Here is a 12,462-nt window from a genome sequence, read left to right on the forward strand (position 1 = left end):
GGGTCAGGAAAAGGGAAACTGAGGCAGGGGTGGGATGCTGAACTTTGGGGTTTGGGGGATGCAGGAAAAGGGAAACTGAGGCAGGGGTGGGATGCTGAACTTTGGGGTTTGGGGATGCAGGAAAAGGGAAACTGAGGCAGGGGTGGGATGCCGCCATTCGGGGGATGCCCCAAAGGGGGTCTCGGGTGCCGTGCCCCCCCCGCCACCCCTGCCCCGCTCACACTGGGGGAAGAAGTGCTCCCCGTAGCTGCTGCGCGTGGCCGGCTCCAGGCGCTCCCAGCGCTGCCGCAGCGACGCCTCCAGCGAGTCCAGGTCCGTCACGTTGGTCTTGAAGAAGCCCGGCTCCACCACGCTCACCTTGACCCCAAAGTGCCGCATGTCCCGCCTGGGGAGGGGTCAGGGGGGTCAGGGGGTGGCCACCAAAGTGGTCAGGGGGTGGCCAGAGGGGTCAGGGCCTGGTCAGAAGTGTCAGGGGGTGGCTAAGCGGTCAGGGGATGATCACAAGGGTCAGGAGGTGGTCAGAGGATTCAGAGGGTGGCCAGAAGAGTCAGGCTGTGGCCGCAGGGGTCAGGGCGTGGCCGGAGGGGTCAGGGTGTGGCCAGAGGGCTCAGGGTGTGGCCGCAGGGGGTCAGGGTGTGGCCGCAGGGGTCAGGGCGTGGCCGCAGGGCTCAGGGCGTGACCAGAGGGCTCAGGGTGTGGCCGGAGGGCTCAGGGTGTGGCCGGAGGGTCAGGGTGTGGCCGCAGGGGTCAGGGTGTGGCCGGAGGGGTCAGGGTGTGGCCGCAGGGGTCAGGGTGTGGCCGGAGGGCTCAGGGTGTGGCCGCAGGGCTCAGGGCGTGGCCGGGGCCAGCGCCCACCTGAGGCTGTCCGAGAAGGCCTCGATGCAGAACTTGGACATGCAGTAGCCGCCGCCGTTGGCCGAGATGCGCCCCAGGACACTGGACGTGTTGACCACCCGGCCCCGCGCCCGCTTCAGCAGCGGCAGCAGCTGCAGGGTGACCTCGATGGCCCCGAAGGCGTTGACGGCCATGACCCGGCGGAAGTCCTCGATGTCCATCCACTCCGTGGGGCCGATGGGTTGGCCACGCCCGCGTTGTTCACCAGCCCGAACAGCCCTGGGGGGACACAGAGGGTGGGGGACCCCCAAACCGGCATCCCCGTGTCCCCGGGGACCCCAGAGTGTCCCCGGACTGACCCAGCAGGACCCGTCCCCTCTGTCCCTGCCTGTCCCCACTGTGACCTGCCAGGACCCTTCACCTGTGCCCCGGGACCCCCGCCCTGTGCCCGCCTGGGACGCTGCCCCCCGTGTCGCTGGGAGCTCGGAGCTGTCCCCTTTGTGTCCGAGGGGGGTTAGGGCTGTCCCCCGCCATGGCGCCTCCGGGGTCCGTCCTCCCACAGCCCCTCCCCAGGTCCCCCTGTCCCCCCCTCCCCGTGTCACAGCCCCTCCCAGATCCTTGCCCCCCCGGGTCCCCTGTCCCCCTGTCCCCTCCTTTGCTCCTCGTCCCTCCATGTCCCCCCTGCCCTCCCGCCCTTCCCCAGACCCCCTTCCAAGCCCCCAGACCCTTTTTCCCTCACCTTTCTCCCCCACCTCCCTCTGCACCCACTCGGCGGCCCGGCGGGATGCTGTCGGAGCGGGTGACGTCGAGCAGGGTGGTCCTCAGGTGTCCCCCGGCGCTGTCCCCGCGCAGGCTCTCGGCGCCCTGCGGGGTCAGGCAGGCGGCCAGCACGCGGTAGCCACGCCGGGCCAGCCGCCGGGCCAGCAGGTTGCCGAAGCCGCTGTCGCAGCCCGTGATGAAGACGTGCTTGTCGGTCACCGTGGGCAGCGTGCGGCGGTCCCGCAGCAGCCAGCCCAGCGCCCAGGCCAGTGCCACCAGTGCCACGTACAGCCACATGGCCTGGGGGGACAGGGCACACGTGGGACCCCCACCCTGTGTGACCCCCACCCTGCCCAGACCCCCACCCTGCGTGACCCTCCGAGTGCCACCAGTGTCAGGGACAGCCACATGGCTGGGGGGACAGGGCACACGTGGGACCCCCACCCTGTGTGACCCCCACCCTGTGTGACCCCCACCCTGCCTGCCCCTCCCAGTGCCACCAGTGCCACCAGTGCCACGTACAGCCACACGGCCTGGGGGGACAGGGCACACGTGGGACCCCCCGCCAAGGGCGTGGAGGGACCCCCACCCTGTCTGACCCCCACCCTGTCTGACCCTACCAGTGCCACCAGTGCCACGTACAGCCACATGGCCTGGGGGGACAGGGCACACGTGGGACCCCCGCCCTGTGTGACCCCCACCCTGCGTGACCCTCCCAGTGCCACCAGTGCCAGGGACAGCCACATGGCCTGGGGGGCAGGGGACACGTGGGACCCCCGCCAGGACCCCCACCAGGGGCGTGGAAGGACCCCCACCCTGTGTGACCCCCACCCTGTGTGACCCCCACCCTGTGTGACCCTCCCAGTGCCACCAGTGCCAGGCACAGCCACAAGCCCCCCTGCAGGGGGACCAGGGCCATGTGGGACCCCTGCCACGACCCCCGAGAGGGGCGTGGAGGGACCCCCACCCTGTGTGACACCCACTCTGCCCAGACCCCCACCCTGCCTGCCCCTCCCAGTGCCACCAGTGCCACCAGTGCCACGTACAGCCACACGGCCTGGGGGGCAGGGGACACGTGGGACCCCCCGCCAGGACCCTCCTGCAGCCTCCAGGGACCCCCACCCCGTCCCAGTGCCACCAGTGCCAGGTGCGGCCACGAGGTGGGCACCCGTGGGGGGGCAGGGGAGCCGTGGGACCCCACCAAGGTCACCCTGCACCCCAAGGAGGGGCTGGAGGGACCCCCACCCAGTGCCACGGCGCAGGGACCTGGGGGGACAAGGGACACGCGGGACCCCCATCAGGACACCCCCTGCCCCCCACCCCACGTGGGGCTGCAGCGCCCCCCCCACCCTGCCCCCACCGGAGGTGGCTCCTGTCGCCGGTGCCACCAGCACCGGGTACTGGCGACCCACAGGGGACAAGGGACACGCGGGACCCCCGCCGGGACCCCCCGCGGGCACCCCCAGCCCCCACCGTGCCCAGAGCACGGGGGGCTGTCCCCCCGCGGGCCGAGCGGTCACTCGGGACTGACCCCGGCCAGGCTCCGCCTCCTCTGTCCCCACGGGTGACCGGGGAGGGTCCTTGCCCTCTCGGGGTGGCTGGGGGGCACCCCAAACCCCCTCCTGGGGCGGGGGCGAGCCCCCCGCGCGACCCCAGCCCCGCCTTGCGCCGGTCGGGCCGGGCCGGGCCGGGATTAACGGGGCCGTGCGTCACCGGCCGGGCACGGGGGGGCTCCGGGGGGGCCCCCTCCGCCCGCCCGGGGCAGCGGCGACCCCGGGACCCCCGGGCCGGACCCTGCCCTGGGCGGGACCCCCAGCCCGGCTGCCCCCCCTAGGGAGGGACCCGCGGGGGCCGCGCCCCCTGCAGGGCCCCGTGCCCCCTCCAGGACCCCCATCGGGGGGTTTGTGGTGACAGGACCCCCGTCCGAGGGGTTTGGGGTGACAGGACCCCCACTGAGGAGATTTGGGGTGTCAGGACCTCCTTCGAGGGGGTTTGGGGTGCCAGGACCCCCACTGAGGAGATTTGGGGTGTCAGGACCCCCATCGGGGGTTTGGGGTGCCAGGACCCCCGTCCGAGGGGTTTGGGGTGACAGGACCCCCACTGAGGAGATTTGGGGTGCCAGGACCCCCGTCCGGGGGTTTGGGGTGACAGGACCCCCGTCCGAGGGGTTTGGGGTATCAGGACCCCACTGAGGAGATTTGGGGTGTCAGGACCCCCATCCGGGGAAGTTTGGGGGTGCCAGGACCCCACCCCATTTTTGGTTTGGGCATTTCACACCGCGGGGGTGGGAGGGACCCCCAAACTCCCTCCTCGCATTTGGGGGGGCACTGAGGAGGGGACACCAAGGGGGGGGAGGGACACGCAGGGTCCCCAGAACCAACTGGGGGGGGTCGTGCCCCCCTCCAGCAGCCCCGTTTGGGGGGGCTGGGGCTCTCAGGACCCCCCTTTTCTCCCCACCCCGGGATTTGAGGGTGACCCCGGGGGTCTGTCCTGTGTCCCCAGAGCCCCCCCTGCAACAGGAGACCCCCGATATGGGGGGTGCAGAGGGGGGTCCCCGTATCTGTCTGGGGGAGAAATGGGGGGGGGTCTCCATGTCCTTCGGGGGGTCCCCACGCCCTTGGGGGGGCAGAGGGGGGTCCCCAGGTCCCTCGGGGGGCAGAGGGGGGTCCCCACGCCCTTGGGGGGGCAGAGGGGGGTCCCCAGGTCCCTCGGGGGGCAGAGGGGGGTCCCCACGCCCTTGGGGGGGCAGAGGGGGGTCCCCAGGTCCCTCGGGGGGCAGAGGGGGGTCCCCCAGGTCCCTCGGGGGGCAGAGGGGGGGGTCCCCAGGTCCCTCGGGGGGCAGAGGGGGGGTCCCCACGTACCTCGGGGGGCAGAGGGGGGGGGTCCCCAGGTCCCTCGGGGGGCAGAGGGGGGGTCCCCACGTACCTCGGGGGGCAGAGCGGGGTCCCCAGGTCCCTCGGGGGGCAGAGGGGGGGTCCCCAGGTCCCTCGGGGGGCAGAGGGGGGGGTCCCCACGTACCTCGGGGGGCAGAGGGGGGGTCCCCAGGTCCCTCGGGAGGCAGAGGGGGGGTCCCCACGTACCTCGGGGGGCAGAGGGGGGTCCCCAGGTCCCTCGGGGGGCAGAGGGGGGGGTCCCCACGTACCTCGGGGGGCAGAGGGGGGGGTCCCCAGGTCCCTCGGGGGGCAGAGGGGGGGGGTCCCCAGGTCCCTCGGGGGGCAGAGGGGGGTCCCCAGGTCCCTCGGGGGGCAGAGGGGGGGTCCCCACGTACCTCGGGGGGCAGAGGGGGGGTCCCCAGGTCCCTCGGGGGGCAGAGGGGGGGTCCCCACGTACCTCGGGGGGCAGAGGGGCTGCGGGCGCTGCTCCGGCCGTGGCCTCGGGCCGTGTGAGCCGGGGGGGGGGCGTGGAATGCGGGGGGGCGTGGGAAACAGGGGAGGGGTCCGTGGGGTTTGGGGCGGGGGGGCCACGGTCGCTCCTCCCCGTGCCTGGCACGGCCGAAGCTCCCGGGGGTTGAACCCCCCCTGCCCCCAGACCCCTCCCCAACGCTCCGGGGGGGGGTGGGGGATTTGGGCACCTTTTGGGGGGGTGGGGGTGGGACACCCCTGGCCTTGTGGGGGACCCTCACCCTGGATGAGACCCTCCCCCCCACCCCGGGACCCCCTCCCAGAGCTGGGAGATGGGGGGCAGTGCCTGGACTTGGGGGGCTGAGACCCCCCCACAAGGAATGAAAGCCCTGGCACCCCCAGATCTGGGGGGGAATCACCCCAAAATAGGGCCCTGACCCCCCCCGTGGGGGAAAATCACCCCAAAAGGGGCCCTGAACCCCCCCCAACAAGGAATGAAAGCCACAGCCGCCCGGATTTGGGGGAAATCACCCCAAAATAGGGCCCTGACCCCCCCCGTGGGGGAAAATCCCCCCAAAACGGGCCCTGAACCCCCCCGTGGGGAAAATCACCCCAAAAGGGGCCCTGAACCCCTCCAACAAGGAATGAAAGCCACAGCCGCCCGGATTTGGGGGAATCACCCCAAAATAGGGCCCTGACCCCCCCCGTGGGGGAAAATCACCCCAAAAGGGGCCCTGAACCCCCCCCCCCCCCCAGGAATGAAAGCCACGGCCGCCCGGATTTGGGGGGAATCGCCCCAAAAGGGGCCCTGAACCCCCCCCAACAAGGAATGAAAGCCACGGCCGCCTGGATTTGGGGGAATTGCCCCAAAAGGGGCCCTGAACCCCCCCCCCCAGGGAATGAAAGCCACGGCCCCCCGGATTTGGGGGGAATCGCCCCAGACGGGCCCTGCCCCCCCAGGCAATGAGAGGCCTGGCCCCCCGGATTTGGGGGAGCCCCCCCAGGGGCAAGCCGGGCCCAGAAGGGCCCCTTTGTCCGCAGTGAAAGCAGCCTCAGAGCCTCGCTAAGCGCTAAAGAGGATGAGGGGGCTTAGGGCATCGGGGGGGCTGTGCCAGGGTCCCACGGCCCGGCCTGACCCCCCCCACCCCCGGCCCCCCGGCTTTATTCCATCGCTCCAGTGCCAGCGGTGCGAGGACACGGTGCTGAGCAGCCCCCACCGTCACGTGGCGGGGCTGGGGGGTCCCGGGGGTCCCGGGGGTCCCTCAGGAGCAGGAGGGCTGCAGCTGCCCCTTGTAGACGTACTCGAGGGCGGTGGCGATGGTCCTCATGTCCAGCTCCATGCTCCTGGCCCAGTTCTCCACGTCCCCGATCTCCTGAGCGGTGTTTGGGGAGGGGGCTCTGGGCCTTTGGGGCGGGGGCTCACCCCGGGGGGGGGGGGTCCCACCCATCCCATTCCACTGAGACCCCCTGGGAGCTCCTCAAGACCCCCTGGGACCCCCCAGGTGCTGCCCAGGACCCCCAGGATGTTCCCCAAGACCCCCTGGGATCCTCCAGGTGCTGCCCAAGACCCCCAACATGTTCCCCAAGACCCCCTAGGAGCTCCTCAAGACCCTCTGGGTGTTCCCCAAGACCCCCTGGATCCTCCAGGTGCTGCCCGAGACCCCCAAGATGTTCCCCCAGACCCCTGGGGTCTCCTCAAGACCCCCTGGGACCCCCCAGGTGCTGCCCCAGGACCCCCAAGATGTTCCCCAAGACCCCCTGGGAGCTGCACAAAACCCCAAGATGTTCCCCAAGACCCCCCGGGTGTTGCCCAGGACCCCTCTGGGTTCTGCCCAAGACCTCCTGGGTGGTCCAAGACCCCCCTGATGCTGCCCAGAGCCTCTGGGTGCTCCCTGGGACCCCTGGGTGCTCCCCAACCACTCCAGCACAAACCCGGGGGGCTGGGGGCTTCATCTCCCCCTCCATTCATGGGTCTGGGGGCTTCATCCCCCTTCCCTTCATGGTCTGGGACCCACATCCTCCCCTATATGGGTCTGGGGGCTTCGTTCCCTCCCCCTTCATGGTCTGGGATCCACATCCTCCCCTATATGGGTCTGGGTGCTTCATCCCCTGTAGACCTCCATTCATGGGTCTGGGGGCTTCATCCCCGTCCCTTCATGGTCTGGGATCCACATCCTCCCCTATATGGGTCTGGGGGTTTCACTCTCCCCCCTCCCAGTGCTCCCAGTAGCTCAACTGGGACCCTCCCCATTCAGGGGTCCCCGTGTGCCCCCTCCCCAGTAATGGGCCCATCCCAGGGGTCCCCGTGTGCCCCCTCCCCAAGGCTGGGCCCATCCCAGGGGTCCCCGTGTGCCCCCTCCCCAGTAATGGGCCCATCCCAGGGGTCCCCGTTGCCCCCTCCCCAAGGCTGGGCCCATGCCAGGGGTCCCCCGTTGCCCCCTCCCCAGTGCCAGGCCGGGGTGGGACCCCCGCCCTCGGGGGCGGTTTTGGGGCGGGGGTCCCACCTTGAGGGCCTGGTTGAAGCTCTCCACCATGGCGATCCAGTGGCCGCTCTGGCGGGCGAACTGCGCCGCCTGCACCTGCAGCGTCTTCACCTCCTGCTCCAGCTTGCGCTGGTTCACGTAGGCCTGCGCCACCCTGGGGACACCGGGGACACGGGGGACATGGGGGGACATGGGGGACACCGGGGGACACCGTGGGACACGGGGGGACACCGTGGGGACCCAGGGGGACACCGTGGGGACACGGGTCTGCGCCACCCTGGGGACACGGGGACACGGGGGGGACACCATGGGGACACCGGGGGACATGGGGGGACACGGGGGGACATGGGGGACACAGGCCTGCGCCACCCTGGGGACACGGGGACACGGGGGTACACGGGGGACACTGGGGACACGGGGGGACACCAGGGGACACCGTGGGACATGGGGGGGACACCGGGGGACACGGGTCTGTGCCACCCTGGGGACACGGGGGGTCACCCAGGAAGGGTTTGGGGTGCCCAGAGGGGGTTTGGGGTCCCCAGGAGGAGTTTTGGGGTCCCCAGGAGGAGTTCTGGGGTCCCCGGGGGGGTTTGGGGTCCCCGGGGGGAGTTTTGGGTCCCCAGGGGGGAGTTCTGGGGTTCCCAGGGGGAGTTTTGGGGTCCCCAGGGGGGTTTGAGGTCCCCAGGGGGGGTTTGGGGTCCCCAGGAGGAGTTTTGGGGTCCCCAGGAGAGTTTTGGGCTCCCCAGGGGGAGTTTGGGGTCCCCAGGGGGTTTTTGGGGTCCCCAGGAGGAGTTTTTGAGGTCCCCAGGGGGGTTCTGGGTCTCGGGGGGCTCCGGGGGTGGCGGGCTCACCCCACGTTCAGGTGATCCACCAAGGCCTCGGTGAGGCGCGTGGCGGCCGCGATGGCGTCCCTTGCGGCGCCGCTCTGCGCCGGGGACAGCGCCGTGAGGGCCCGCCGCGCCCCGTGACGTCAGCAGGACCTCGCCTGACGTCAGCATGCTCGCGCGTGACGTCACCGCGCGGAGCCGTGACGTCACGCCCCTTCCCCCACACCAGGGCCCCTCAGGCTTCCCGCCCTTTCCCGCCCCCCTCTTGACGGACAGCCGCGCCAGCCAATGGGGTGCCGCTCTGCGGGTGAGCGGCGGCCGCGGCGGCCAATGGGAGGCGGCGGGCGGGGCTCGTTGCCATGGGGACGGGGGCGGGGCTCACCCTGCAGCTCGCGCCGCTCGCTCTGGCGGGCCTGGTGCTCCTTCAGCAGCCGGGACAGCATGGCGGCCGCCGGCACGTGACCGCCGCGCCACGTGACCGAGCCCCGGCGCGTCAGCGGCACGTGACCGGCCCCGGGGAGAGCCACGTGACCTGGGAGGGCTATGGGGGTTTGGGGGGGGCTATAGGGGATGGGGGGGGCTATAGGGGATGGGGGGATTGGGGGGGGCTATAGGGGATGGGGGGCTATGGGGCATTGGGGGGCTTTAGGGCTATAGGGGGTTGGGAGGGCTATAGGGAATTGGGGGATTGGGGGGGGCTATAGGGGCTATAGGGGATGGGGGGCTATAGGGGATGGGGGGCTATAGGGAATTGGGGGATTGGGGGAGGCTATAGGGGCTATAGGGGATGGGGGGGCTATGGGGCATTGGGGGGCTATAGGGGATGGGGGGCTATAGGGGATGGGGGGCTATAGGGGATGGGGGGGCTATGGGGCATTGGGGGCTATGGGGCATTGGGGGATTGGGGGGGCTATAGGGGCTATAGGGGATTGGGGGGCTATAGGGGCTATAGGGGATGGGGGGCTATAGGGGATGGGGGGCTATGGGGCATTGGGGGATTGGGGGGGCTATAGGGGACGGGGGCTATAGGGGATGGGGGGCTATGGGGCATTGGGGGGCTATAGGGGATTGGGGGATTGGGGGGGGCTATAGGGGCTATAGGGGATGGGGGGCTATAGGGGATGGGGGGATTGGGGGGGCTATAGGGGCTATAGGGGATGGGGGGCTATAGGGGATGGGGGGATTGGGGGGGGCTATAGGGGCTATAGGGGATGGGGGGCTATAGGGGATGGGGGGATTGGGGGGGCTATAGGGGCTATAGGGGACGGGGGGCTATGGGGCATTGGGGGCTATGGGGCATTGGGGGATTGGGGGGGCTATAGGGGACGGGGGTTTCCATAGGGGACAGGGAGCGGCACTTTGGGAGCTGGGAAAAACCCGGGATTTGGCGCCGGGAGAACGGAGAGGAGAGGAGGAGGAGCGGGAGGAGCGGGAGGAAGGTGCCGTTATTCCCCTCGTGTGGGAGCGGGAGGGAGGCGAAAATCCCGGGATTTACCGGGGGGGAGGGGGGGGAGCTCACAGTGGGGGAGGGGCTCGGGCTCGGCCGCCCCCGCCCTGCCGCTCCCAGTTTATCCCAGTCCATCCCAGTCCAGTCCCTCCCAGTCCATCCCAGTCCATCCCAGTCCAGTCCCTCCCAGTCCATCCCAGTCCATCCCAGTCCAGTCCCTCCCAGTCCATCCCAGTTTATCCCAGTCCAGTCCCTCCCAGTTCATTCCCAGTCCCTCCCAGTCCCTCCCAGTCCAGTCCATCCCAGTGGATCCCGCAGTTCCGGCCGCAGGAATTCGAGTGGGAACGGCGGCCAAAATAACCCGGGAATGGGGAAAAATAACCCGGGAATGGGGAAAAATAACCTGGGAATGGGGAAAATAACCTGGGAATGGGAAAAAATAACCTGGGAATGGGGGAAATAACCTGGGAATGGGGAAAAAATAACCCGGGAATGGGGGAAATAACCCGGGAATGGGGAAAAATAACCCGGGAAATGGGGAAAAATAACCCGGGAATGGGGAAGAAAATAACCCCGGGAATGGGAAAATAACCCGGAATGGGGAAAAAATAACCTGGGAATGGGGAAAAAATAACCAGGGAATGGGGGAAAATAACCCGGGAATGGGGAAAAAATAACCCGGGAATGGGGAAAAAATAACCCGGGAATGGGGAAAGAAATAACCCGGGAATGGGGAAAAAATAACCTGGGAATGGGGAAAATAACCGGGGGATAGGGGAAAATAACCTGGGAATGGGGAAAATAACCCGGGAATGGGGAAAAATAACCCGGGAATGGGGAAAATTACCCGGGAATGGGGAAAAAAAATTTGGGACGCTCATCGTGAAATAAAGCCCAGCAATAACCCCCAAAAATAAACCCTGAAAACAAACCCGAAAATAAATCCTGAGAAAAAATCCCGAAAATAAATCCCCCCAAAAAAACAAACCCCCAAAATAACCCCCCCCCAAAAAAAAGAAACCCCAGAAATAAACTCCCCCCCAAAAAAAGAAACCCCAGAAATAAACCCCGGAAGCGAAACCAAAATAAAACCCCCCCAAAATAAAAATAAAATTCAAAATAACTAAACACGAACCCCCCCAAAAAATAAAAATAAAAGCCCCAAAAATAAAAATGGGAGGAATTGGGATGGGGAGGGGGAATGGGGGGTTTGGACCCCCCCGATCCCGCTCCGGACCCCCCCAAAACGCCCCCAAAATCCCGGGGGGAGGGGCCGGGCTGGTTCCCACGGCCCTGGCGGCTCCCAAAAATCCCCGGGGGCTTTGGAGAGGGGCTAAAAATAGCCCGGAAAATGTGACAAAGTCCCCGTTCCACCCCAAAATACCTCGGGGGGGCGGGGGGGGCACGGCGGTCGCGACATCGCTGACCCCTCCCCAAAATGTCCCGATTAATTCCGGGGGGTCGCGACATCGCCGATCCCCCCCCGTGTCCCCCCTTGGGTTTGGGCCCTCGCCTCCTGGTTTTGGGGTTCAGGGGTCCCCGGACCCCCAGGACCCTCAAAACCCCCCCCAGGACCTCCCAAAACACCCCCAGGACCCCCCCCCAAACCACCAGGACCCCCCAGACCCCCCAGGAGCTCCCAAAACCCCCCCAGGACCCCCCAGACCCCCTCAGGACCCCTGAAAAACCCCCCAGGAACCCCAAAACACCCCCAGGACCCCCCCCAAACCACCAGGACCCCCCAACCGCCCCCAGGACCTCCCAAAACAACCCCAGGACCCCCCAGACCCCCCAGGAGCTCCCAAAGCACACCCACGACCCCACAAAACCCCCCCAGGACCCCTGAAAACCCCCCCAGGACCCCCAAAACACCCCCAGGACCCCACAAAACACCCCAGGAGCTCCCAAAACCTCCCAGGACCCCCCCCCAAACCACCAGGACCCCCCAACCGCCCCCAGGACCTCCCAAAACACCCCCAGGACCCCCCAGATCCCCTCAGGACCCCTGAAAACCCCCCCAGGACCCCCCCAAACCACCAGGACCCCCCAGACCCCCTCAGGAAGCCCCAAAACCCCCCCAGGATCCCCCCCCCCAAACCACCAGGACCCCCTAACCACCCCCAGGAGCTCCCAAAGCACCCCCAGGACCCCCCAGCCCCCCCCAGGACCCTCTAAACCCCCCCAGGACCCCCCAGACCCCCCCCCGGACCCCCCAAAACCGCCCAGGTGCAGCAGCGCCGCGCACGGCTCGGCTGGGTGCGGTATGGGGCGCAGGAACCCTGACTCGGGGTGCAATGTCGGCGGTTTGGGGTTCCGTCCCCGGGATTTGGGGTTCCGTCTCTCCGATATTTGGGATTCGGTCCTCCCGATACCGGGGTGCTGTCCCTGGGATTTGGGGTCAGCCCCCCCCCCCATTTTTGGATTCAATCCCCCCAATACCGGGCTCAGTCCCAGCGCTCTGGGGCCACTCCCCGGTGCCTGGGTTTGGGGTCACTCCCGGGATTTGGGGTCACTCCCGGGTTTGGGGTCACTCCCGGGATTTGGGATCAGTGCCTGGGTTTGGGGTCACTCCCGGGATTTGGGGTCACTCCCGGGTTTGGGGTCACTCCCGGGATTTGGGATCAGTGCCTGGGTTTGGGGTCACTCCCGGGATTTGGGGTCACTCCCGGGATTCGGGGTCACTCCCTGGGTTTGGGATCAGTGCCTGGGTTTGGGGTCACTCCCGGTATTTGGGGTCACTCCCGGGATTCGGGGTCACTCCCGGTATT

At 68.5% G+C, this 12,462-nt stretch overlaps 3 protein-coding genes across 3 annotated transcripts in view; 1 reads left to right on the forward strand and 2 right to left on the reverse strand.

Annotated features, from left to right (window-relative positions):
* Positions 1 to 22, forward strand: part of PSMB3 (proteasome 20S subunit beta 3) — a 2,529-nt gene extending 2,507 nt beyond the window's left edge. The window contains exon 6 of the mRNA XM_068212730.1: positions 8 to 22. Coding sequence (XP_068068831.1) covers positions 8 to 22 — 15 coding nt within the window. The remainder of the gene's footprint in view (positions 1 to 7) is intronic.
* Positions 23 to 117: 95 nt separating this feature from the next.
* Positions 118 to 1,913, reverse strand: LOC137487093 (retinol dehydrogenase 5-like; the record flags this gene model as incomplete). The annotated part of the gene is given in 5 exon segments (XM_068212731.1): positions 118 to 385; positions 856 to 1,075; positions 1,078 to 1,113; positions 1,574 to 1,616; positions 1,618 to 1,913. Coding segments are annotated over 5 exon segments (840 nt in total), but the record flags the coding sequence as incomplete, so codon positions are not given.
* A 4,227-nt stretch (positions 1,914 to 6,140) lies between these two features.
* Positions 6,141 to 8,705, reverse strand: BLOC1S1 (biogenesis of lysosomal organelles complex 1 subunit 1). Its single transcript, XM_068212039.1, is given in 5 exon segments — positions 6,141 to 6,307; positions 7,439 to 7,571; positions 8,272 to 8,330; positions 8,332 to 8,345; positions 8,630 to 8,705. Coding segments are annotated over 5 exon segments (378 nt in total). The 5' UTR covers positions 8,691 to 8,705; the 3' UTR covers positions 6,141 to 6,196.
* Between the last annotated feature and the right edge of the window lie 3,757 nt (positions 8,706 to 12,462).

Source organism: Anomalospiza imberbis, chromosome 22, assembly GCF_031753505.1.
Source record: "Anomalospiza imberbis isolate Cuckoo-Finch-1a 21T00152 chromosome 22, ASM3175350v1, whole genome shotgun sequence".
In the NCBI taxonomy this organism is placed as follows: Eukaryota; Metazoa; Chordata; class Aves; order Passeriformes; family Viduidae; genus Anomalospiza; species Anomalospiza imberbis.